The sequence below is a fragment of the Sebastes umbrosus genome, chromosome 9, assembly GCF_015220745.1.
Source record: "Sebastes umbrosus isolate fSebUmb1 chromosome 9, fSebUmb1.pri, whole genome shotgun sequence".
Taxonomy (NCBI): Eukaryota; Metazoa; Chordata; class Actinopteri; order Perciformes; family Sebastidae; genus Sebastes; species Sebastes umbrosus.
Genome location: NC_051277.1, coordinates 10,420,661 through 10,448,652, shown reverse-complemented (window position 1 = coordinate 10,448,652; position 27,992 = coordinate 10,420,661). Strand labels below are relative to the sequence as shown.

At 40.6% G+C, this 27,992-nt stretch overlaps 1 protein-coding gene and 1 long non-coding RNA gene across 4 annotated transcripts in view; one reads left to right on the top strand and one right to left on the bottom strand.

Moving 5' to 3' along the window:
* The window catches only part of fstl5 (follistatin-like 5), a 210,477-nt gene extending 184,745 nt beyond the window's left edge, over window positions 1-25,732 (top strand). For all 3 annotated transcript variants that reach the window (XM_037780279.1, XM_037780278.1, XM_037780277.1), the window contains 4 exons: window positions 2,970-3,119; window positions 9,330-9,437; window positions 13,727-13,851; window positions 22,751-25,732. In XM_037780279.1, coding sequence (XP_037636207.1) covers window positions 2,970-3,119; window positions 9,330-9,437; window positions 13,727-13,851; window positions 22,751-23,453 — 1,086 coding nt within the window. In that variant the 3' untranslated portion in view covers window positions 23,454-25,732. The remainder of the gene's footprint in view (window positions 1-2,969; window positions 3,120-9,329; window positions 9,438-13,726; window positions 13,852-22,750) is intronic.
* Window positions 224-4,789, bottom strand: LOC119494419. The gene is made up of 2 exons (XR_005208210.1): window positions 4,513-4,789; window positions 224-2,713 (listed from the first exon to the last, which is right to left on the bottom strand). It is a non-coding gene; the product is annotated as an uncharacterized LOC119494419 (long non-coding RNA).
* Window positions 25,733-27,992: the final 2,260 nt, after the last annotated feature.

Sequence of the window (27,992 nt, the reverse complement as noted above, 5' to 3'; positions counted from 1 at the left end):
AAAGTGGTTGGAGTATTGCTAGCTACAGAAAACGATGCCCAGTGGACACAGCGGCCACATTACAGTGGTGAGCCTGTTATTTTACAGACCACTGGCATTCAGAGGGGGTCTCACCTCTCAGCGGACTCTTTACGCCCAGCCTCCCCCCACTGAAACGCCGTTTATCACTAAAGCTTTCAAGCAGCAAAATATTCAAAGCGTGTTTCTGATAGATACATGTTAGATTTACACGTGTTCTCCAACAGACGCTGTCCTCTGAGCTGCTTCTCATTCAGGAGCCCCGGCGCTTATTGGATGGCTGTTATACATAAAGCGATGCCATGAATGCACAACAATCAGCCAAGCGTTCCTCTGAGAGGTGTGTTTGTATTAGGATATCAATCACTGCGAGCGCTGCGATGCCGGTTCCCGTGCTGTCATCGGGGGATTGCTGTGTGAACACATGAGGCCGTTTTCCAGCGTCGGAGCTCACGTTTTCTCCATCGCGGAGGAGCATTGATTGATTTGTTTATGGTAATCGTGCAGCCAATCCATTATCCTTAAATACCATAAAGAGTCTTTTACTGTGAAGCAGCGGTGAAACTCTGTGATGTCCAATTATAGTAAAGTCAGTCCACGAAGTATCCTTAATTTTCTTCCTTCCGCAGCCGAGAAGAAGCTGAGAAGGAGCGTGCATGTTTGTCTCGCTGCCAAAGCATCAAGTCCTGTTGGGTTGTTAAATGGTTCTTTCGTTAGTTAAAGGCACAATGAGTAGGATTTGTCAGTTGCGGTCTGTAAACACAACATTCAAGGTTTGCCCCTCCTCCCAAACTCAACGATGGTGCTCGCCAGCGGGTGAAAACCACCCCCAGATTGACTCTCATCCAAGTATTCCAGATTTGATTTGCTGTAGGGCATCCAAAATTGCTTGAAGAGAGACTTTGCGGTACTACTACAGCTCCAGATTACCAAATGAAGACAAGAGCAACCCAAAACTTTGGTCTGAGCACTAATTATATAGGAGTATAGGCCCTGGATGAAGTTAACTAGTGATGCAAATGAAGCATGCAACACACATTCACACAGCAGTGGCTATCTTGCTGTTACCAACTAATTGATTGGTCGATTAATTGTTGCAACTCTAACGATTCATTTATTATCGTTATTATTATTTGTGTGCTTAAATGTTAACTTCCATGTTTTGTGCCTGAGGACCCCCCTTGAAAACGAGATGGTGCATCTCAAGGTGTTTATCCTCTAACTACGTCTAAACGCTTAAATTCAAATTGAGTTATCTACCATTTGAAAAAGTGCATAACATTTTGAAATATTCTGAAATCAACATCCCATCACACTTCAACTTTATAGCAGTTTGGATTGAGACCTCAGAGAAACACCTTGAGAGAATAGACTGTATTGCTCTTTTAAACTCCCTCCGATTGACACTTTGGATGTTGCCGTTGCACAGTTTCCTGCCGTTTTCCTCCCCACAGATGATGCTGCTGATGTTGTGTCACAAATATATTAACACTACAAATCATCCCGTGGCTTAACTGGGGAATATCAGAACCCTCGTATTTCTCAACATGGCTCTTTAAATGTCATCTTCCGTATTCACAAGTGCAAATGGTAGAAATCCTTTTAAGAAATGTTTTGCAGTAGTATTTTTTCACAGTTTCTGTTCAGAGGATACAGTATTGTATTGTTCCTGGCGCAGTTCCAGTGGTGCATAATACACAGTAAGGGATTTTAGTGAATACATGAAACATACACACTGTGCTGTATCGGTAAGGCATTTCCATAATAAAGGGAAAAACAACAGTCTTTAGAGGCTGTCAGTTACTACATAAATCACATACATGCTGTTCACCCACACACATACAGACATATGCAACACACATACACAGGGAGGATTACAGCCGCCTCCGTTCACACCCTCAGCCGGGCATCAGATGTTCGATTTCTCACCTCTTAAAGGTGCAATAAGTAAGATATTTACAGCCAAGTAGCGCACAATGACCACAGTGTGGGACTGCAGGGGTTTCACAGGGTTCAATACCAATGACTCAACGATTACTTCACCAAGTGCAGTGTTGAAAACTGCCTTTCCCAACCTGTTTTAGATGAAAAGCACGAACAGATGGTGCTACAACTGGACACTGAAAGCTACAAAGAATCGAAAAAACCTTGTTATGAAGCCAAAAACGCCAAAAGCACTGTCATTGTTTTAGCATTCTGCAGGAAACGACCTCTCCGCTCGATAATATTGTTGCATGTCTGCCCAAATTAACCTGCTTTTCTCCAAATGAAATACAGAGGACAGGATGAGAGGGGGGCTGAACTACATTAGAGATGAGATAAATTCTGTCAGTGATGCTGCTGCTCCCCCTCAACCCTGATAGAGTTCATACATTACCTAATGCCCTTCTAACTGAGAGAAGTTGGCCCGTGGGAAGGCACCTGTCATGGACCGACTCCGCGGTTGTAAATATGGGAGAAAGAGTTCATCCCTCCATGCCGGAGCCCTTCATTCATCCTTGCTGGCCAACAGCTCCCTAAATCGTCCCACAGAGTCTGGAACAGACGACTGGGCAGAGCCTGGAGGCTTGGAGGGCCGGCGGGGAAGGAAGGGGAGGCAAGCTCCAGAGACAGAAGGCCGGTTCCCGTCGGCCAGGAAGGCGAGAGCTGCCAGAACCGAAAGCTGAACCGCCGCAGATCGTCTGCAGGCTTTGTACTGTGGATTATGTATGGACAAATGGGAGCGATTACAGAGATTTTTCAGGACCTCGCAAAGCTCATTTATCTAAGTTGCCAAGATAACACGACTCACATCAGCACAGCAGATAAGGCTGCAAGTAGTAAACAACACAGAATAACGACTGGATGAAGATAATTGTTTTTTAATGAGACGTATGTCCCTGTGATATGAAAAACAATTACTTGACTGAGAATGTGTTTCTGTGCTTTTGTGTTGTTGTTTTCTTTTCCAGGAGGAGGTGTGCCCCACCTCACCAGGAGAGGAGGTTCAGAGGTGTGTGTGGTCATCAGCGGTCAACATCAAGGACAAGTTTATTTATGTGACACAGCCAACCTTGGATCGAGTGCTCATAGTTGACATCCAGTCTCAGAAGGCTGTCCAGGTAGTTCTCAGGATAAATTGGAAACCCGTGTTCATGTCAATTCAAAAAACAATGTATGATGTGGGAGGAGTTAACAATTTTGCACAAAGAAGGGGGTAAATTAAATAATTAGGGCTGTCGATAGATTAACATATTTAATCGCACATTTTTTTAGCTGTTCAAATGTACCTTAAAGGGAGATTTGTCAAGTATTTGTAAGTAATATGCTGCTTTATGCAAATATATGTATATGTTATTATTGAAAAGCAATTAACAACACAAAACAATGACAAATGTTGTCCAGAAACCCTCACAGGTACTGCATTTAACATAAAGAATATGCTCAAATCATAACATGGCAAACTGCAGCACAACAGGCAACAACAGCTGTCAGTGTGTCAGTGTGCTGACTTGACTATGACTTGCCCCAAACTGCATGTGATTATCATAAAGTGGTCATGTCTGTAAAGAGGAGACTCGTGGGTACCCATAGAACCCATTTACATTCACATATCTTGAGGTCAGAGGTCAAGGGACCCCTTTGAAAATGGCCATGCCAGTTTTTTCCTTGCCAAAATTTAGTGTAAATTTGGAGCGTTATTTAACCTCCTTTGCGACAAGCTAGTATGACATGGTTGGTACCAATGGATTCCTTAGGTTTTCACTCTAGCTTTAAAACTGAGCCCGCTACAACATAAAAATTGCAAGTTGCGTTACTGCGTTAATGAAATTAGTGGCGTTAAAACAAATTTGCGTTAACTTTGACAGCCCTAGAAAGAAATAATCCTTCCTGTTTTGTAAAATCATCTGTGCCTCCATCTGTGCCAAAAAACCCTCAAGGTTGCAGCAGGCAAGCATATTTTTCCCCCTTCTCTTCCTCCAAATGTTCCCACATTGATTGAACACAACATGTTTCACAACAACCTTCGATAAATCATTACTATATGGGTATTTTCTGTGATTGATTTTGTTGAATGAAGGACTCGTTTTTTTCATTAAATCGGCCCCTTTGACTCAGGATTCAGTTTGATACAATACATCGTCCTTCATCCAGAAACTCAATTATTTGAGAGCGCTGGACTACTTGCTCCAACTTTTACCCAAAGTGCATGGGGAACTTTATCCTTTCTGGAGACAGCTTGCGCATTAGATATGCCTGCACTTAAAATATTCTATAATAATAATTAGAGTAATAATTTAGTAGGATACTAATACACAAGAGTGAGTGCTGTGGTGTGCTGCTCATACTGGCCCTGGTGAGCTTCAGACATTCGGCAGGAGGCCGAATGCAAGACATGTTTGACTGGCAGTTGACTCCGAAGGACACTTCATTATGTTAATAATGTACACAACGATGTAAACTTACATTTTAAAATCTATTTATAGCTGATCAGAGGCTCGTTCAGATACTCACAACGAATAGATGTTGTTAAACCTAATAATTGGCCAATCCCAACTGGTCATCTTTCTGCTCTAATACTTTGTCTGCCTAGTGTTTACATTTTCTCTACAGTATATACTGTAACTAAGGTGGGGGGGCTTAGAAGCAGCCACTTAGTTGCTTAGTAACAGATGTTCCGGAATGGAATTTGCCAGCCAATCACAACGCAAGGTCAGTTTAAAAGCCAGTATGTGTAGAATGTTGTGTATACAATCCATAGAAATAGATCATTCTATTTCTATGGATTGTACAAATAACATTCTACACATAATAATAATAATAATAATAATAACAATAATAATAATAATAATAATAATAATAATAATGATATAATAATGATGCTAATAATAATAATAATAATAATAATAATAATAATAATAATGATCTTCTAAAAATAACTCCACTGGCAGGATGGTGAGTTGGGATGGCAGAAAAATCTGACAATCTCAGACAAAAAGTGGTGCAGTCTGTGTTGCATCTTCTACAGAAATATCTTTATTGGTTCTTACCAGTTAACAAATAAGACAATAAAAAAAAAAAAATTAAATAAATAAATAAATAGAAAATGACATAAACTAAAGAGCTGTTTGCTCCGTCAGAAGGATAAGAAAGCGATACTGTTATTAAATCCATAAACTCATTTAGGGATGGGTTTCTATTTTTACCTTGCACGGCAGCTGGATTCTCGCAATGTCACGAGATTACATGAGAATCGCGGGATCACATATCACACGAAAATCCATCTTGTCAGGCTTCAAGTGATGCGTTTGTGTCAAGCCAGACAACGGACCAATCAGCGTTCTGTGAGGAGCTAGTGGCAGCTACAGGCGTGACTTATGTGTATGAGACCAGGTGTTGTGCCAAAAACTGACTGAGTGCATGCCGCCTGTTAAGGCTGTATTGCCCAGTTTATAGTCTACAGCTGCTTTTATCTGGATCAATCATGACGTGCAAATACACAGAACTATGTATGTCAGTGGTAATAACAAAGGTATGTCTTTATGGAACATTTTGAAGTGTTTGCAGTTTAGTTATCAGGCATGTCATTTACGAGACATAGGCATTAATGCTATTGTTTCTGATAATATCTGTTTGGAATATCTAATATTCCTGTTTATATTTGGTATTAGACTGTGATTCTAATGGCTTACGGATGGGTTATAGAAATGATCTCTTTTGTAATATGACTCAGCATTATTTGACCTGCTCTGTGCCCTAGATTATAACATAACCCAGTACGTTTTACCTTTGCTATTACCACGGACATACAGTTAAGTGTATTTGCACATAACGACTGTTTGATCCAGATAAAAGCAGCTCTAGACTGAAAACTGTGCGCGATACCTGTGAGACGACACGGAGAGGCGACTGTTGGTTCTAAACAACAATGGGCGTTCCTGAAGAGGTTAGCGTAGCTGCAATAGCATCAGTTATATAAGAACTGGAGAGTATCTCTTCATGATTCTGTGTAACAAACCATCTGACAGGTCAGGTTAGTTCTATATTGCATGTGGTTCGTAGTTTAGCGAAAAGCAACGTAGAAAAGATCAAGATTCAGGAGCGTCTTTGTTGCCGAGTGGTTACAGCGCATGCCAACATTACCGCAACGGCTCAATTCCAGCCTTGGGACCTTTGTTGCACATCATACACCTCTCTCTTCCCCCATTTCTAGTCTCTACACAAAACAAGTAATCTAAAAAAAAAAAAAAAAGATTCAGCAGGATTCAAATTTGTAGCCTAGGTTTTACCAGTTTAAATGACAAATATCATACTAGTTCTGAATGAATAAAGACCTCCAGTATTTGGATCAGGTAGTTAATCATAAATAAAGTGTCAAAGTATGCGGGCTTACACCTGTTATTCCAGTGTGTCAGCTGCTCATCTCATATTCAGGTTGAAGCTGCAGATTGTGAACATTAATCAGGCTGTCACTCAAAACTGTTTCTGCCTTCTCAGCCAACAACAGCTGATTAAATAACTCAGTTAATCATTTTAGTTTTAATTACGTATAATATTAGTTACCTGCAAATGTCAAAAGCTAAACCCTTATTAGATTTAATAAAATAATTAGAAAGAATTCAGATTCAATGAAGTGCTATCAATCCCCAACCCTAGTTTGACAACAGATTACAGGACTTTGTCTCATCTGGTTCAACATTACAATGTGTTTTAGGATCCCCACTTGTCCAAAGCCTTAAAGGGATAGTTCAGGTGTTTTGAAGTGGCGTTGTATAAGGTACTTATCCATAGTAGGTGTATTACCTACCTACCTATGTCCAAAAGTAATGCAAGAGGGGAACCCAGTGCGTCACTCTCCGATACCGAGGGGAACTGACAAGGCGGTATTTGACTGAGTTGGAAGTGAGAATGTGTCATAGCTGACAGTCGGCACGCCCCCAGTTTGGAGAAACAGACAGGAGCACTGGAGCAAAGCAATACAGTGCTGTGATTTAAGCCACCTAAAACAAAGGCTTACCTAAAAAATGATATACATTTAAGTGTATATTTAAAATATTTTCCGATAGCGAACTGAACTGAAAGTGAAACGTGCCAGACTCCATTGAAAAAAGCAGTAATTTTACCTTGCAAAATGTGGTGGTTGCTGGTCTACCGCTGGCTAGATCTGTTAGTTAGGGAATTTGATTTGGTGAATCCAAACTAACCCTTAAAAACATTAAAATCTCACAATAGTTCAAACTAACCAATCGAAGCAGCAGTAGACCTTCAAATCCCGTGTTCTGCGAGGTAAAATTACTGTTTTTTTCAATGGAGTCTGGTTGCTTTGGTGAGAGCATAGATAACGGCTTCAGTTCCCCGTCGGAAACATAGACTGTATAGCGGTCTGACGGAAACGTAAACTGGTGAAAATATTATAAATATAGTGTACACTTAAACGGATATTGATTTTTTTTAGGTGAGCCTTTCTTTTAAGTGGCTAAAATACGTTTTTCTGCCGTCCCCGTCCAAGACACTGTATTGCTTTGCTCTGGTGCCGGTACTCCAGTCTGTTTCTTCAAGCTGGGGTCGTGCCGACCATCATCTACTGTAGGTAATCCACTGACTATGGATAAGTACCTCATACAACCCCACTTCAAAACACCTGAACTATCCCTTTAAGAGTGCGTCACCCAATGTTCTGATCCACTTGCACCGACCATCTAAAGTGCTGCTTTTCCAGCTTTAAGATCATTTTCTCACCTTTAGTTCACCCGCTGACCCCTGACCATACATACTGCTACAGTCAAGACCTACACTTAAGCGCCATATTGATGTGGTGACCAAGTAACCCCGAGACCAACCTCTACGCGGATACCGTAACCTGGCAGCCCCCTTATAGATATTGTAACGTGGCAACTGCAGTTTTCCTCACTGATGGTGTAAGAGGCAATTCCTCAAACACTCTGCCACCTTGCAGCACCATTTATCTTCCTCAGGGAATTTTATTTTTTGCGAGGGAGGCTCAGAAAGTAGCACATGACAACGTTCAGCACATTTCTAGTGAGCAGTGTTGAGTTAAATCATCGGTGTCAGTGGGTTTTTGGGTGTGTCGGGCTAATCCGGGGCTGCTCAGATCCCTGCAGATGTTTTTGACACCGCGATGGCTGTTTACAGCTCACGAGCCTCTCAGGGACCTGCCAGTAAGCAGGTTGGTGTCCCAGAGACTGTCACAAGCTCATTATTCAGTCGCCTGGAGGTTTAGCTTCATCGCATTATATTAGCAGTTGTTAATTAACCACCTGAGCCCACCTCTCGTCTCGAATAGTAAGAGAGACACGAGTTCTTGCTTTCCACTTCCAGGTTTCGCTGCTCACCATTTTCTCATTGAATTATTAATATGATTGATGCACGCAAAAGGTATAATAGCAAGCAAATTGCATTTTTGAAATTTGTAACCAATTAAATGCTCAGTGAAGACACGTTAACACAATTAATTGCAACGTGCACACAAATAAATGTAATGTTGTTTTTTTTACCGCGCTTCATCTCAGACAGATCCTCTGACGGCGCTAAAGTTACACGAACATATTGACGGAGGATTCTTGGTAATCTTCCTCAGCCAGAAAGAAGTTGTTAGTCAAGAGAAGAAGAACAACACGAACACCTGTTTCCTCAGATGATAACATGCTCAGAGATTAGTTTGGATTCAACAGATATTCTCATTTTACGTGCAATAACCCTCTCAGGAGCTGTTTGCTCTCTCAGTGATACAATATATATTTTGCCTAGGTAAACAATAGCAAAACAAATAATATAGAAATAAGCTGCAGTCAAAGGGGATTGTGGTAGTATGATTGCTTTTTCTCGCTGCTGTTGAGGCTGTAGCTACCGCATGCTTTCTTCTCCCCTGTGCTTTCCCTATTCCCTTTGAGCCGGTTGTCTATCTGCACTCAGGTGGACATAATGCATGTGGAGCGCTTCTCTGTCACATGCGACTCATCTATTGTCTATACCGTGTGTCAAGGAACGGATAAAGACTGAAAGCAATTACTCCGGTGTGGTAAAGCAATTGTGTCTGCCACCACTTGATTTGAAATGCAGCTCAACACCAAAAAACACCTTTTACATAAAAAGCACACCTCCGCTCTGCCTTGTTAAAAGAAGACTTGCTCCTGTCAACCCCTGATGCATTAGTCTGCAGGAAAACTTTTCAAAAGCATTACCACCACACATCAAAGACGGATCTCTTCAAAAGCAAAGTCTAGATTGCCTTGAATTGTTATTCTGTGGCCCTGCTGTCTTTAAAGGCTCGGTTAGGTTTGATTTGATTGTGTGTGTCCTCCACCCTTTAGACGGTCAGCACCGATCCATATCCTGTGAAGCTTCACTATGACGAAACCCACGACCAGGTGTGGTTGCTCAGCTGGGGGGACGTGGAGAAGAACTTCCCTACGCTCCAGGTGAGTCCACAATTTACTGTTCATTACACTCAAATGATATTTATTCCTCTGCAGAGTTTTATCCTTGTGAAATGGTAGAAAGGCAGATACTGAGACATTCAAGCACAGATATGCAGACATTCTTTATCTGGATTCAATCCAAGGTTAGCAAAGTGCCAGTGTACGTGTTTGTGTCCTCTTAAAGCTGGAGTGCGGGACTTTAACATAATTTATAAATGAACGTCCGTTACATTCAAGCCCTTGCCAAACAAGTTCATGCAATGCTGATTAAAGAGCAGATATCTTTTCTTTCTTCCGTAAATATCAGTTAATCATTTTAGTGCAGGGCTACCCAGAGCTTTACCATCTGTCCCACGGACTATTTTACTTGCTTCACCCTTTCCGTCCGAGGACGTCACAACATCCGGTTGAAAGGTCAGCCAGACTGACTCAGAGAAATGGAGCAGTAAAGTTACTGTGAGGGATTTATGGTGCTGGAAATCAATTCATCTTTGTTTTGACTGAGTTTAGTTTAGTCAACGAGGCTTTTACTGCTAAATACCACAACTTCATCATCGTCATTGCAGGGCGCAGGTTTTGGTTGATTGCAGGCGCGACAGGAGCGCAACCTCCCACGCACCTTGGATGAAAGGATGAAAGCGGCACGGCTGGCGTTTTCCACCACGCGTTTTTAGACCATTGCCGCCAGGGAAAGCTCTCTGTATTTCATAGTATACCAGAGTTTGTCTGGTGTCTGTGGCGACTTTCCCGCGCTGTTACACCGGTGATGCGTTCTACGTCAACCAGCCAGAGCTAAAGGGGGGTAGAAAACATAGCGACAGAGCAGCAGCTAGAAGTAGGAAGCGTTTCATGAGTTGATGCTCATGATAAAAAAAAAAGAAACTCTGCATTCAGAGGAAGGATCAAAGTCAAGAAAGATAGACAAACACTCCTGGGGGCGGGGGGAGATGTGGGGAGCTCACCTGCAGGCATATGTCTTAAGCAGGCGTCGACAGTGTGTAGTAGCTCTCACTGCCAGAGGGGGGAGACAAAAGTTCTGCACTCCAGCTTTAATGTCGTTTTGATTATTCTGTGCATTATTTTCTTGATTAATAAATAAAATGCCCGTCACAATTTCCCTGAGACCAAAGTGATGTCTTCAAATTGCTGGTTTTGTCCCGACCAACAAATACATTCAGTTTACAAAGATATAAAAATGATAAAAGCAGAAAATACTCACATTTAAGACGCTTGTACCAGCAAATGTTTGGCATTTTTGCTTGACAATTACAAATAATGACTGATTGTTTCAGCAATTGGATCAGATTACCATAAATATATAAACATTTTACATCAACCTCCTAGTGTTGATTACAATAAATACCAGGTGTTCATTTTTGTTCATATAGGCTCTAATATCAATCATAGCGCATCAAAACTTGCACAAGTTCGTCAACAAAGGCGAGTGCAAAAGGTCATAAAGTTGTATCGGCACAGTCTTTTTTCTACATACAACAAACAAAGATCTTTTTCATAGCAACACACGTCGAGTATATATTGTAAATAACCTTACAATCACTGTATTGGCAGAGCATTACAACTAATTAAACGTCCTGCTGTTCCCCTTTTTTTCCAATATGACATGAATGTGGCATTAATCACTGCAGCCTCTCTGGGATATCCAGTTGTTGATTTGTTTGTCCTGCTTGATGAGGGGCAATTAATAGTCACTTACTGTGCAGTGTGTACGTATTTGGACAGTGACATAATTTCAATTGTTTTGGCTCAGAAGTCCAGGACCTTGGATTTGAAATAATGACTATGAGGGTAAAGTGCTGATTGGTCACATCGATAGTCTGTGATAATAAGATATCAGCCGATAACAAACGATCTCTTAAGTATTTCATCTTTTGATTGTCTTTTAAAGAGTTGTGACCATGATATTTTGGGTTTTGTGTATGGCATTACTCATCGACTGACATGTACTCAGACATAAATTCTCATATAAAAGTCATTATTCAAATAATAGTGATGCCCATGGCCATGGATTCTCTCTACTGCTTATCTGGGGCTGGGTCACGGGGGCAGCAGGCTTAGCAGAGTATTCTAGGCGTCCATCTCCCCAGCAACGTTTTCCAGCTCTTCCTGGGGAACCCCGAGGCGCTCACAGGCCTGATGAGATATATAATCTCTCCAGCGTGTTCTGGGTCTACCCCGTGGCCTCTTACCAGTCGGACATGCCCGGAAAACCTCTAAAGAGAGACATCCAGGAGGCATCTGGCCCCTTTTGACACCGAGGAGCAGCGGCTCTACTCCGAGCTCCCTCCAGATGTCTGAGCTCCTCACTCTATCTCTAAGGCTGAGCCCAGCCACCCTACGGTGGAAGCCGCTTTTATCCACGATCTCATACTTTAGGTCACTACCCAAAGCTCAAGACCATAGGTGAGGAACATAGATGGACCGGTAAATCCAGCGCTGCCACGGCCAGTATGAACAAATAAAGTCTGGTTAAAAAAACACACTGAGGGGTGAATTACCTGTAGCCTACTGCAACAGCTTACATGGTAAATGTAGTGTAATGTACTTTTCCATCAGTGAAACAGAGTCATAATCTACTCTCCACTCTGATGCTCTGAGCAGCTCTTTTTTAACAGAAATAATGTTTTCATACTTTCTTCTTTGCCGTACTCTTGAACGATGTTACGCTACTGTTTTTAAAGCCCACCTGTAACGGGAAAAGCGCAAGATGTTTAATGTGAAAATTGCTGAGTTTCATTCATGGTATATTAATATCTTTCGCTGGAAAAAGGCAAAGTGGAACACCTGACTTGACTCTTGCTTTAGTGATTGAATTTGTGCTGTGGAAATGGGCATTATACTGAATTAACAAGAAAACAGCTAAACATGGAGGAAGTTTTGGGTTTGATTTAACTGGGGAACAGGGGAAATTAGAAATTAAGGCTGCTTTCTGTCTGGCACTGAGGTAAATAAAGAAGAATCTACGGAATCTGAAATAAGCTAATGTCAGCATGGCCAATTTATTGGTGTAGCTCTAGACCAGGGGCCTCAAACCTTTTATCCTTTGAGAGCTAATTTGACAAGATGAAAGTGGCTCAGAGCTACTCATAGCACCAAGTTGCACATTGCCAAATAGAAGACATAATTTCGGTCTTACTTTTATGATCCTTAAAAAAATGTTTCAGCCATCGCCTCTATTACAATCCCGCCATAGGCAAAGGGCTTTTTGTGTTTCGTTAGGATGTACGCCACTAAATGAAGCCTCTGGTGCTGTGTTGGCCTCCTTTGTTTGTTTGGTGAACAGAGGCTGTTATCTTTTAAGCGTTGTGCTCAACTCCTTTACCTTCTGTTTTCATAGACTGCTACCAGCCACTACCAATATCAATATGAACATCTCAAACTGAGGCAGGCACGTCATGGCTGACTTACTTCTTTTGGATATGCGTCGGGCTCTTGGAAGAGAGTGTGTCTTTAGACAGCGTCCTGATATAGTGGCAGAGACAGATGAATGGGGCATGACGTGTAGCCTTTTATGTTATCATTGGGGCGTTAATTATGCTACTTTGCTATGAACGCATGCACATTTATGTACAGGTGGCATTCATCATGTCTATGCAGGTCATTTACACCATTATCTGAAGTTAGGAGCGTTTACTGAATCTGACGTGGCTCACTCGTATGAGCCCACAGTACGAAAAAAAGTAAAGTTAAAATAAGAATACGAAATGTTCTTGCATGAGGCCCAATGTAATGAAATGGGAATTTATTTTAAAAAGTATCTTTTGTTCCCTCTGAGAGTCGTCTTGATTCGGCTCGAGTGTTCAGCAGTTTTTACTTGCTTGAAATTCATAATGCGGGGTTTGGTCTGTGGCAATTTGCTTTGTGCATTGTGGCACAATCAAAGCAAACGCTGCCTACACACAAGCACATGTCTGCACGCTTCCATGCATGCACAAGTATTGTTTAGACACCAGTGACAACGGCGCACATCACCTCCCACTGTGAAGCTCCAACATCTCAGCAATAAGAGAAGAGGCTGAAGGCTCATGTCTTTATGCAGCCCAAGCAAAGATAAACATGATAGCAACATACTGACTGTCTTCTTTAAGTTTTATTTCAGTTTTTATGGAATGAAACTCTTAATTTACATGAAAAAGAAAACATCAATTACAAGTATTGCTCCCTTTTGGTTGTAAGCTACACATGAGTTACAGACTTAAACGAGTAGAAACTGAGTTTATTCATCATGCTCATGTTTAACACCCACCTCTTTCTTCGTTGGTGTTCACCAGGTGATCAGTCAGGCCAGTGGAAGAATCTCCCACCACACCGTTCACACACAGCCGATCGGCAGACGCTTCGACAGGGTGGACGACTTCTTCATCCCCGCCTCCAGCCTCATCATTAACCACATCAGGTGCGTCCAGTACGATCCAAGAACGCCCCTAATGCAAATTGATTCGCAAAATACATTCACCCCATTGGCATTTCATTCACTTTTTTCTCCGAGACTCTGTACTACGATAATGATTTGGACGGGCGTTTTGTGTGAAAGTGAGTGTGTGTTAATGTGGTAATGGAGGATTTTGGAGAGAAGCCCAGTGGTCATCTGTGCTGCAGAGGAGAGCGTGGCCGATCACCTGAAACAGCTCTAAAAATAAACCCTCCTTACATCAGCTGTGGAATTAATGTTTTATATCTGAGTTTATAAATCCAAAAGCTAATTAACAACTGACAATTTTTTAATTGCTAAAAGATCAGACTTGTAATTCTGCCAGTAAGGGTGGGTGATGTGAACACTGATCACCATATAAACATGTTCTTGATTAAAAATGAGAAACTTCAATATACTTTTGATAAGTTAAGTTGCTTGACAACTTATCACATCACAGAAAACAAAGCTACTTCTAACCAATCACACGTCAGTCTTTGAGGAATGACCAGCAGCGTTTGCTGAGTCAGCTAAACAACGTTCAAGCCAGGGCTGGACGATATGGCCAAAAATGTTATCATGATATGTTTTTTTTATTGTGATCATTATCGATAATTATCAAGATATATATATATTTAATAATAATGATCAATTTATATTTTTTTGTGACCAAATTTTGGTTTACCTTTTTCCCCCCTTTTACATCCATTATGGGGGAGATATTACATATGAAGATCAGGTAAATGACTATATACTATTCTACTATACTAATTCCATGGTTATGGTTCTATGGTTATAATAGAGTAGCAAACAGGTTTTGCACCAAAGTGCTTCATAAAGACAGACATACTGTATATGGATACACATTAGGGCTGTCAATCAATTAAAATAGTTAATCACGATTAATCGCAAATTAATCACACATTTTTTATCTGTTCAAAATGTACCTTAACGGGAGATTTGTCAAGTATTTAATACTCTTATCAACATGGGAGTGGGCAATTATTCTTGCTATATGCAAATATACGGATATATTTATTATTGAAAATCAATTAACAACACAAAACAATGACAGATATTTTCCAGAAACCCTCACAGGTACTGCATTTAGCATAAAAAAATATGCTGAAATCATAACATGGAAAACTCAAGCCCAACAGGCAACAACAGCTGTCAGTGTGTCAGTGTGCTGACTTGACTATGACTTGCCCCAAAACTGCATGTGATTATCATAAAGTGGTCATGTCTGTAAAGGGGAGACTCGTGGGTACCCATAGAACCCATTTTCATTCACATATGTTGGAGGTCAGAGGTCAAGGGACCCCTTTGAAAATGGCCCTGACAGTTTTTCTTCGCCAAAATTTAGCGCAAGTTTAAAGCGTTATTTAGCCTCCTTTATGACAAGCTAGTATATGACATGGTTGGTACTAATGGATTCCTTAGGTTTTTCTAGTTTCATATGATACCAGTATCTTTTTTTTTTTTTTAAGTTTATCCTGAAATGAGTCAGCCACTGTTAGGATGCAAAGATAGGGGTGATGTGGTCTTGTTTCTTGGACCTTGTTAATAACCGGGCAGCAGCGATTGCATTTACTCTTCAAAAATCATCAAAGTGGTGTTCATTTGTGGAGATTATCTTGCTGAACAAATCGTGTAAGTATCATAAACGTGTGTTTGCCACAGAGCTTATTTTCTGCAATAATCCAAAACCACAGAAACAGTTCAATGTCCATTCCACTTCCTATTCTATTTCTATGCTATCAAATAATATCTTGCCTGCCTGGCAGACTGGACCTGCTGTTAAGAAATGTGTTTGAGCGCATTGCTTTTACCAGCTATGTTTCTGAAAACAAAGGTGGGCAGTGTAATTATGTTGCTAAGCACCCGGAATGATAAGTAAATGCAGCCTTAACTCAGCTCGGCCTCATTTTATATGCCGTGCAGGTTTGCGTGTGCTCCTTCTTTAAATCGACACACACACACACACACACACACAGTCTTTATGAACTTAAAAGGCTATAATGTTTATAGCTGCTGACATTTCCTCTTTGACAATATCAGAGACAAATCAGAAAGATAGCGATTCAATCACAACGCCTGCCTCCTCATTACCGGAGTCTTTGTGGCAAACTAATCAAATAACAGTAATTATAGAAGTCATTAGTTATTTATTATTATTTATGTGTTTTCGAGATTAAATACATTTTCTGCATGAAGCTATATGTAGCCAGAGGGGGACCGTTGACGCCTCACCTCCTCTCTAACATTTGAGTTAATCAACAACAAAGCACAGACATGCTTGCTGTGGTTTTTATGAGTCACGATCGTGGTTGTCACACTCAGGCTTAACTCGGACAGAGAAAAGCCGGTTCCGAACGCTTGACTAATGTCATGGAGAGGCCAGGAGCAAGCAGGAGGTCTGGAGGATTTCAGGATGTTAACGGCCCCCTGGAGAGGAGGAGTAAGCAGTCCAGTGTGTGTGTTGTGGGTGGGGTGGTGGGTTTGCTGGCACAGCTGTAATTAGATCCTCTGAGACCTGCAGCAAAGATTGCAGTAAAGCGTGCTCCCAGGGTTGTTTGAAAATTGCCGTCCTTACCAACTAGTTGCTCATCATTTTTTGATTCTCTTATAAATAAGCTTATAAATGTATATAATTTACGTGGCTAAAATGTAAAACACAATACCGGAACAAATACCTTCACATCGTATAGATGTTGTGCATGTCAACGGTTACACAAATTGGCAAGTTAATGACCTCACTGTATAGCTCTGTGGACAAGCAGCTAAACTGAGGTTATTCTGTCACAGTTTACAGTGCTTTTGTCATTTTAAAGAGATGCAACTAGCAATTTTTTTACCTAGAATAATATATTATTCTGCCGATTTTCTCAATGAATCATTAAGTCAGAAAACTAAAAACTGACCATTGTAATTTCTTAAATTTGTCTGTTTAACAGTTCAAAACTCAAATATATTCAATTTACTATAATGTTAAGACAAGACAAAAGCAGCAGATTCTCACTTGTGAGAAGCTAGAACCATCAAATCATTGATTTTTAGGCCTCCGTGCCTGCGACAGTCGTGCTTTTGGGTTGTCCATCCATATTTACACAATATCGCTTGAGGGAATTTCTTCAGATTTGGTGGAGGGAGGATTAGATTAGAAAGGATGAACTGATTAGATTTTGGCATTCAAAGGTCACTGTGACCTCACAAAACACATTTCCAGTCATAACTCAAGAATTAATAGGCTAATTATGACAATTTCACGCAAATGTCTCACAGGATAAAATGATGAAGTGATGACATTTTGTTACAGACATGGATGTAAACTGCAACTTGTAATTCGATAATTCTAGTTACATGAAAAATAACTTACTAACTATTCGATTAATCGTTGCAGCTCTAATATTTATTTTCAATTAGTCTGACGATATGTTAAGTCTATAAAATGTCCGTCTCAAGTTCCCAGAGCCTAAAGTGATGTCTTCATATCGCATGTTTTGTCCCAAACAGTCCAAGAAAGACCCAAAAATATAAATTTTACAATCACAGAAGAAAGAAAAGCGGCAGGAAATATTTGCCGTTTCAGTTTGAAAAAGGGCTGAAACGATTAGTCACAAATCAAAATAGTTGCTGATTCATTTTCTGTTCATCAATTAATTGATTAATCAAGCCTTTGTTTCAGCACTAGTAATTTTATATTGTGATATCAATATGCATTATATCATGATATACTTATGAAATGAAATACCTGACAAATGAAGGTACTTTCCTCACATTGATCCAAACACTATTTAAAAAATCCAATATTGCATTAAAGCAGTCCTGATCGTTGAATTGCAACATTGCCTTCAATTGATTAATACACCAAGACATATTAAAGGAATGAATAAAACTGACTAAACAAAAGATGAAAAACATGCAAAAGTTATTGACAGTTGACAAATGTATGTTGCTCTACTGTATTTATATTATATTTATATATGAAGAGTGACCGGAAAAATGTAAACATCTGTAAAATGTACTGCAGAATGTATGAGGTTACTACAAGTGTTCCGTTTTATGAAAAATATATGTATTTGGCCTGTACTTTATAGTGGTGTTGTATTGGATTGCATAATACCTATACAAGTGTTACTAATATTTTGTCCACCTCGCTTAATTCATGATATGATTCTCTTAACTGAAAGCAGATGGAAATAGCTCATTTAGATGCTGTTGGTGCTCCATGTACAGTAGTGTTGTTATACACTCATAATTCAGCCTTGTTAACTGTGGTCTGAAGTAGGAGAATATATGAGTAAACAGTTGAAGTACACAAAGGGCTTTAGATCTATATGTGCATGGATGTTGTTTTTTTATTCGGACAGCTGTTTTTATCTCAGGAAAGTTTGAATTTACTGCTGCCTTGCGGCTCTGATTTTTCCTTTTTGATCTCGTACCCAGACAGCCATTTGTCTGTTGGCAGGAACGCAGCATTGATTAGTCGATTTAGCAACATGAGCAGTGTGCAAACAGCCGACATGTATTCAACAACTTCCGGGGATTGTTTAATGACCGGGGGATTCCCTCAGCAGCTACTAGAAAGCGAGCAGGAACTTCTGGGGGCTGTCGTTCATTAAAACCATCGACTTACAGTCAGGCAACTCTGCATGTCAGCAACAAAAAGCTGTTGTTTCTTATTTTTACCCACATCTACAGCACAGCACCCTGCAGCTCAGGCTGCCCCGCACCTATTTTCCGCACAGACTGCCTTTTGGCAAAAACAAGCCGAGCGAGATGTTGATTCGATGTTTTTTGCGCTGGAGGATGGCTGAACAAGAATTGCTGTGTTATAGATATCTTTTACAGTGCAGCGTTCATTGTTCTGTTTCCTGTTCATGAATTTTTGCCCTCAGGAGCTCTAACTGAACCGGAGAGTGCAAAGTGTTGAGACCCAGTCATTTCTTAAAGTGCACATATTGACATGAAGATAAGATGATAACATGTGAAGTAGCTTTATTTAAACATAACCCTGTTGTGCAGAACCAAGGAAATGCATTAATCATCGGTACAAAAGACAAACAGCAGCTGTCAGTTTGGCTGAGAGCAATCTGGGTCTGCCAATAAAGCAGCCCAGCTGTGTTCACATCACAGCGAGGCCAAACAATGTCTGATTATAAATTTATCATACATGAAAAAAATAGCTTGCTGTTGGTGAAAATATTTTCATTTTTCTTTTCATTGCTGGATAAATGCATCATTGACCTTTCGCTTCCCAGCATGTTTCCAACATATCACAGTGTGTGTGCACATCGATCTGTCACAACAGATTGAATACAATCCATAGCAAAACAATTTCAGCAGTGTTTGACAGGTGAAGCGTTAACATTGGTCTGTAAATCACCAGTGGATGAAATAGGTAAATGGTTTCAGGTTTAAACTGCACAGTTAGTACATTTTGAAAATGATTATTTTTCTCTAAATTCTCACATCTTGGAGCTTATTTTTTAATACACTTGGGACAAATTAGGATCAAGAACCTGATTAGTGTCACAGCGCTTTCTCTGAATTTAATCTAAAATAAATTTAACTTTCTTATGAAGCCCATTTGGTTGGATTGACATAAAAAGTCAAGACGTACAATTTCCGAACTGTTAAATTAGATATATTTAAATAACCGAATGAAGACAGAAGTCTTACGAAGACTAATTTCTGGAATTACTCATAAACTAAATGTACCCTGGTTGAGGTTATTTCAAGTTTTCAGTTTCCAATGGAGGTAAATCCATTTGTGAAATAAATGACAAGATCTACGAATCATATTTTTCGTGTTAAATATTTCAAGATGACGATTTAATTAAATTTAAAATCCTCAAAACAATGAAATATTTAATAGAAATTTAAATGACCGACGTGTTTGCAGTGGACTCAAGAAATATGTGTAAGTCAAAGGAAAAAAGAATATTTTTTGGGCATGATTAAATGGGACAAAGTGTTAAATGATACTATTTAACATTTTAATGTTGTTAAGGAATTTCAAAGATAATCAGATAATGATCAGAAGGCAAAATCATAAGTATATTCATGTCTGTCCAAAATCAGAACAAAAGTGCATTACATCTAGGAGGCTTAAAGGGATAGTTTGGGTGTTTTGAAGTGGGGTTGTATGAGGTACTTTCCCATAGTCAGTGTATTACCTACAGTAGATGGCGGTCGGCACGCCCCCAGTTTGGAGAAGCAGACATGACTTACTGCACAGAATCAAAGCAATGTACTGCTGCGGCCGGCAGCAAAACATATTTTAGACACCTAAAAGAAAGGCCCACCTAAAAAAATCAATATCAGTATAAGTGTATGCTATATTGAATCCAGACTAGCCAAAGTCACACAATAACACAAACTAACTAACCGATCGAGGCAGCGGTAGATCAACTCCCGTGTTCTGCGAGGTAAAATTACATTTTTTTTCAATGGAGTCTGGTTGCTTCAGTTACCCGTTGGAAACTTAGACTGTATAGCTTTCTCACTTTTGTCTCATGTTGGTACTCCTGTGTGTTTCTCCAAACTAGGAGCGTGCCGACCGTCATCTACTGTAGGTAATACACTGACTTTGGATAAGTACCTCATACAACCCCACTTCAATACACCCACACTTTCCCGGCCAAAATGTTTCTACAGTAGCCCAGAAGCCCACTGGTTCTAGAGATGGACATTTGTGTTTTTGCGTTGGCCACCGTAGTTCTCCTACACACTTGGCACATGGGAGAAGTTTCAGTTGGTTGCAATCTGCAACCTCACCACTAGATGCCACCACATCCTACACACCGCACCTTTAAACCTGACAGACACTTATTATTTACCTCAAACAACAGGTTTTATTCTGCCTTTCACGCCCAAAACGTACACCTTTTTATGTTTAAACTGAACATAAACACACAATTTGTTTTGTCCATTGACGGTTCCAATAAATTCTTATTAAAACAAGACTACAGAAAAGAGAAAAGCAGCATGACTTTGCTCAATTCTACTTTGAACCAAAAGCGAAAAAGAAAAGTGTGGAGAAGGCTGGGAAGATGCAGACAATAGTTCAGTTTTATTTCTAACACAACACAGACAAATCTACAGGTAGCCACAAAATGTGAAATACGACTCCAATAATGTTAAAACAAGCTCACTATAGTTTATAACTGGTCTTTTGACAGCAGCCATGTGGGAAATCTGATCACAGAGCTACTCAAACTGCAAGACAGCCGGCCACAATTTCTGTCCACTGGATCGTTCGACAGCTACTAAACATCAAACGACACCCAACATGAGGTGATTTAAAAAATTCAGAGCGACCAAATTTAAATAAAAATTGGGCTTAATCCGAACAATGTTTGCCCGACATTAAACATATATTAAATATCGTTTAGCTTTATATTCTGTTTCTTTGTACAAACAAACAAAAAACACAAAGAGATCTGGTGCCTCTTGCCCGGAGCCAGTGGTCAGAACGATCTGTTGATCAATGATTCCCTCCACAGGGATGATAATGTGTTCCGTGGCTTTCAAACAACCATTTTCTGTTCACAGGTACAGACAGCTTGGTGTTAAAATGGCATGAAAGATGATGAATGGCGGCAAGATTGAAGTGCCTGTCAGCATCGATCAGCCGGTATTCACATTTAATTGAGGCCTGTCGGTTCCGTGCATATTCCCCCTCTACTGGTTCAGCTGTTAAATGTAATGTTCCATTAACAGTTTCTTGGGTTTTTGTAATAAATAGTATTTTCACTGATCCATGCTCACATATAAAACTGCTTTAATTCTATTAGGGTTGAAAGTGTAGATGATGCTAGGCTGCCAATGTGAAGATTGTCAGGGACCAGTATTTGGCCGTTGAAGTGGTTAATTGGATCTCTCAGCAATCATTTCATTTTTTTTCCTCCTGAACATTTCTTTAAAAATTATGCCAGTCCAACAATTACCATAATTACCCAGAACAAATCAATTTTCATTTTTTATTTCAGGGTTGATGCATCTTGATATGTGGATTGTGCTGCTTTATTTTAAGATGTTACCACTTACTGCTTCAGAATTAATGAGCCGTGGCCAAAAAGTTGTACCCGAACACACCGCAAAGACTACAGCCGACGGCCAAGTACCACGTACGAGGTAGTGGTAGTCTGTATTTGTCATTCAAAAAGGTAAACAGGAAGACCGAGGACTGCGGATATACAAGCTGTTGTTATGAAAAGTACATGAAATATAGCAGCGTTTGCCGACCATTTCCACACCACTCTCACTCACCACACAACTTCATTCCAGATGGCCATGTCGTTGTGAAAATATCCGTGTGTTGGAATGATCAGATGAGATGAAGATGAAAAATGAGAAGAGCCTTCTGTGTTTTTCCTCTTGACTTAACTCATTGGCTTGCTTTCCCCACGTCCGTTTTTTCTTCTCATGCACTAAGTCGCTTAAGCTGAACAGCCAATCAGAGTGATTTCTCTCAACGAAGGGCACCAACAGCGATCCAACAATCTGAATCGGCCGGAAAAACCTCCGACACCGGCAAACTAGAGCCACCGGTGCAGGACCGTCGGTTTGGTGTGTCAGGGCCTTAAGTTCAATACGATTTTTTTAGTCGATAAGCCATTTTTTATGCTTTTTTCAAGCTGAATTACTTATTTCCAGCAAACTTATGAGCACATATCTGGCAAACAAACAATTTAAATTGGTGTCTGCACAATATTTCATGGCAATCCATCCAATAATTGTTGAGATATATCAGTCTGGACCAAAGTGGAGACCAACTGACCGACGTGGGTAAACAATCCGTCCTAATTTGGGGTTTACAAGAAGACAAAATGTGTTATTGATTAAGTCATTTTCTTTGTTTTTCTATTGTCTACAGATTTGGCCTCATCCTTCACCGGAATGAGCCTGTCCTCCACAAGATCGACCTGGAGACGACGTCGTATGTGAAAAACATCAGCTTACGGGAGTACAACTGCATCCCCAAGTCCGTAGCCTACACCCATCTCGGCGGCTACTACTTTGTCAACTGCAGGCCCGACTCCACCGGCGCCACGCAGCCACAGCTCATCTTGGACAGTGTGACAGATAGTGTGGTCGGCCAAAACCGCGACGTCACCGGCTCTCCATACGTGTCTCCGGACGGCCACTACTTGGTCACCGTCGATGACGGCGATGGCCTGATGAGGATCCAGGTGATCTCGGAGCGGGGTGAGATCCAGGAGCCCTTTGACATCCACACCAACCTCCACCTGTCTGATCTGGCCTTCCAGCGCTCCTTCACGGAGGTCCACCAGTACAACGTGTTCGGCAGCTCCGGCCGTCAAACTGACGCGCTGTTTGTGGAGCTGAGCAGCGGCAAAGTGAAGATGATCAAGAGCTTGAAAGAGGCCACCAGGTCGTTCGAGTGGCCGTGGAGCAGTAGGAACAGGGTAATGGCGGGCAGCGGACTGTTCGGACAGTACCTCATGACCCCGTCCAGAGAGTCCCTCTTCATCCTGGACGGACGGCTCAACAAGCTCAACTGTGAGATCACTGATGTCCTCAAAGGCAACGTGGTGGTGTGGGTCGGGGAGTCTTAGGTCCTAACATCAAGACCCAATGAGCATTCTTTTCCTCAAAGGTACTGTTGCACTGAATTCTGTTGCAGATTTTTTAATTTTGTGGGAACGCGATAGTGAATACCACAGATTCAGAAACCAAATTGACCATTTGTAAGTCCATTGGATGAGGGACTGTCATCCACAAAAAAACAAAAAAAAACGAAGGAGTAATTGATTGATATTGTCTTAAAGCCAAGTTTAAATCTTTTGTTTTCCACTGGGTGGTTCACGTTTAAACATAAAGTTGCTTGCTGGTAATCTTTTTCAGGAAAAATTGGTATGAATCCGTAAATATGTGCAACTTTGCATTATTATTCTCAATTGGTTGTATTCAGTGTGTGGGAATGCTGTAGATAATCTCTGAACAAACTAATATTTAAGTGAATTGGCAGAAATAGATATATATATATACTGTATATGTCCGGATTGTAATTTTAAGTTTGCCCATCCCGAACTTTTTCCTGTGCCTTCAAGGAAAATTCCCCTCCATCAGAGGAATTAGCGTAATTATCCCCAGTGTGACTGCAGACTACACCTCCTCCTGTGACCCCTCCATTCGTGGTGAGCGTCGTTCCTCACAAACGTACCGCTCTCGTCTATCAGTCCGTCCAACGCAGCCGATTCAGTCTAATTAAAACGAGCCCTTGCTGTGATCCCATCCTGTTTGAAGTGGAGACCGAGTGGTTCATTACTCATTGTAACCTTTGATCTGAAATTATAACCAGCGTTGGAAGGTTTTGAATATCTATATTGTTTTTTCCTTTTTTAGTCCAAAGCAGAAAAATGAAGTGGCAATGTTAGTTAAATTGTACCAGCTTTATACACTACACATTGTGTAATTTCAAAATGTTCCTTAGCGATGAGTCGATAGAGCGCTCGTGTGTGAAGAAAAATCATAACTTTCATATCCCTGGACCAAAAAAAAAAAGATAAAGACAGCATCTTAGAGTGTAATAGAGTGAACTGTTGAACAACATGCACTGACAGCATGTTTCAAGTGGATGTTTTAATGTTAAAGCTAGCACACTGAGGGAGTGGGGTAGTTGTGTTGTGTAGAGAGGGTCTTTGAATATGATAAACTTTCTGGATGCTCCCGCGGTAGACACGTAGCTGGCGAGTCAACGAAACAGTTTCCTAACTGGACACATTTCTATGCATTTTCACCCTAGCACTCTATGACTCTATGAATCACAATGGGCAACTGTATCTCCAATTTAGTAAGGACTTTTAATGTGTACAGATTATATAAAGTCATTCCTGTTAAATCTTTCTCGTATATATTTTGATTTTAGTTTCTTTTCTTTCCCCTGTCACACGACCTTTTAAACCCGACTGTACTGATGATGATGACCTCTGACCTTTTCTCTCTCTACGGTGGAAACTGCTTATAATGATCACGTCTGTCCGGGTCTAATTGATCACTATAAGCGGATGATTATTATAACCCAATTTTTTGTTGTTGTGCATCATTTCTAATGCAGATTATCATCTAATTGACATTTGTATATTTATTACATGAACACAAAGTAATGAAACGGACTGTTTTACTGGCTCGCTGTTAATTTATTCAGCCTTTTCCGTCGCCAAGGGTGAAGCATCGCCGTTTTTTTGGCCAGCTTTACAGTGCGAGCGTGCACGCAGAACGGCGCCCCTTTGCCGGGGCTCCTTGCTCGCTTACTCGGTAGTGGCATGGAGGAAGAAGGGCGCCGGTCTGCATTACCTGACCAGGCATTATGAATCCACTTGACAAACCACAGGTGCTTTCCCCATGCACACTCATTTTTAAAACAAAACAAAAATTCAATAAACGCTAGTATAACATAGTTTTAAAATTGTTTTTCCATATGTTGTCATGTATGAAAAGACCCAAAATGAACACTGTAAGCGGACTTCTTGATTACTAAAAGCGACTTATTTAAACAGCGTTTGTATAGGAATGATTCTGTCACTGTAACCGTGATCACTATAAAGCGGTTTCCACTGTATTTCTGTCCTGTACATAGCGGCTGACTGAGTCCATTAGTTTCCCATTTAATGTACAGATTCACGCAGGTTTCTCTTCATAATCAATCCTTTTTAAGAAATTAAAACACTGTCATTATCAACATCTTGTAACCCCGAGCACATTGTGATCACAAACACCGCTTTCACCCCCCACATAGCCATGTCTTGTATGTTCCTTCATGTGATTGTTATTTATATAGAGAAAACACGCTTGTCATTTTACCCAACAATAAAAACTAGACCATGAAAAACAAGTGTTATATCGTCTGTTTTTCCTCATTAAAACAAGCTTTTATGCTGCCGGTACACAGACAAATCATGCATTGACAAGTTTCCTTTAGGAGTTAACGCAGCCTGTTGCCAATTATTATGCTACAAGAGATGCTACAAGAACAAGGTCAAGACTCTGTTGTCCCCTTTGGGTTCATTTATCTTGCAGAGAGACGTGCAGTAAAATGTATGATTATAATTAGCAAACAGAGAAAATACAATTGTAAGACTTGAAGATCTGAGAAGAGAAAGAAAAACAGACCGAATTCAGGAAAGCAGGGCAGTATTGTGAATCATTATGAAGTCAGTTTATCCATCTCTATTTAAGATACACTTCCTTAAATAATTATATTTTGATATTTTAGACACTCTTTGTTTGAGCTGGGAAGAAATGTGGGGAGTTACGGTTGCAGTTTAACAACTGAACTACGGCTCACCTGCCACTGCTAAACTCAGAAACAGAATACAACTTGTTACAGCAATGTATAAAAATAAAAGTTTATACAATACTAAAACACTGAAGCATTAAAACCACTAAGAGCAACTAAGGCCATTGAAAATAAGTACATCTTGAGGCTTTAAAAACATAAAAACCTTAAAATGAATCCTGTATTTGACAGGTAGCCAGTGCAGGGATGCTAGTACTGGTGTGATGCAGTCTCTTTTTTGAATGCAAGTCGCTGCACTATTCTGCACCAACTGCAGGCGAGATCTGTTTGTCAAATTGTAGTGCAGAGTCAAAGATAATACTTTGCATGGGCATGAAGGTTCGATGCCAGTGGCCCTAAATGACTTCCTATACTTCCTGTGGTGTTGGGGGACGAAAAAGAATCACTTTTGTCTTGTTATTGTTCAACTGAAACAGTTTTTTGCCATCCAACATTTCACATCCTGGAGGCACTTAAGGATGGATGAGATGATTTTTTTTTTTTTTATTATTTATTTTATTTTTATTTTTTACTTTATAAATGTACCCCTGACATGAGCAGATTTTGTATGTATATACTGCTATGTACTTATATTTTCTATCAGTGTGAATGTGGAGATGAACCTGTGAAGGAGTTAGTGCCATGGGAGGACAGTAGGGGGGGGGGGCTACCACTGGAGAAGGTGACCTGAGATGACACCACAGAAGAAGAAGGTTAACAGGCAAGTCACGTGTACACGTCTCGAGGCGCCATCAGTTAGCGGTGAACTGATAGCATTTCAGAGTGTTCTCCGTCCTTGTTAAGGAACGACAGACGGTTCTAGAAAATTCCAGAGTGTTCAGGTGAATTCTGTCCTTGTTAAGAAACCACCGACTGTGAAGATAAGGTGTCTGCTGTTGAGGAGAGATGGACGGTTCAGACACAACCGTGACAGGAGGAGGCCGTCAGACTCCCAAGTCGGTGGGGGGTGGCGGGGTGCGGCCACCTGTGAGTGGGGAAATCCAGCTGGTCCAGGCAGGTAAGCTGGAGGTCCTGAGGTGGAGAGGGGACAGTCTGAACAGCTTTCCACCAAGTTTACATTTAACCCAGTCCAGTCCAGATGTCCTGCGGTTGACCGGGTGACGGTGCTCCATGGTGACGGTGTTACATGGTGACAGCGGGTTCCAAGGTGACGTTGTTCCATGGTGACGGTGTTCCATGATGACGACGGTGTTCCATGGTGACTGCGGGTTCCACTGTGATCAAAGATTCTAGAATCCACTCTTCATCTTCGATTTGGAACAAGATAGAACTCCTCTCCCTTTCCTTTCACGTCGAGGGATGTTCAGCTGGTGCATCCGGATGGTGAGGTGAGTGGAGAAAATACAGATGATGACAGCTACAGTAGCAAAGGTGTTGTTTGTTTGTGATTGAAGCTCAGGTTAACTAAGCAAACTTAAAAAAATTCATAGTCATAAAAAAGTCATAGTCATAGTATAATAGCACAAAACGTCATATAGTATGTCATAAAAAAGTCACAGTATAGTATATAAAAAAAAGCAAACAAAAAGTCACAGTACAGTATGATAGAAAATGTTATAGAATGTCATAAAAAATGTCAATAAAAATGACATGTTATAGTATAGTGTCATCAAAAAAAGTCATAAAAAGTCATAGTATGTCATAACAAAGTAATAGTACATTATATCATGAAACAGTCATAGTACAGAATGTCAGAAAAATTGTCAGCTGGTTAAGATCAATATCGCACCTGTAGATGTTGCAGAGAGTCCACATTGATCCTCCTCAGCCTGCAGAGGAAGAAGAGCTCTTTACG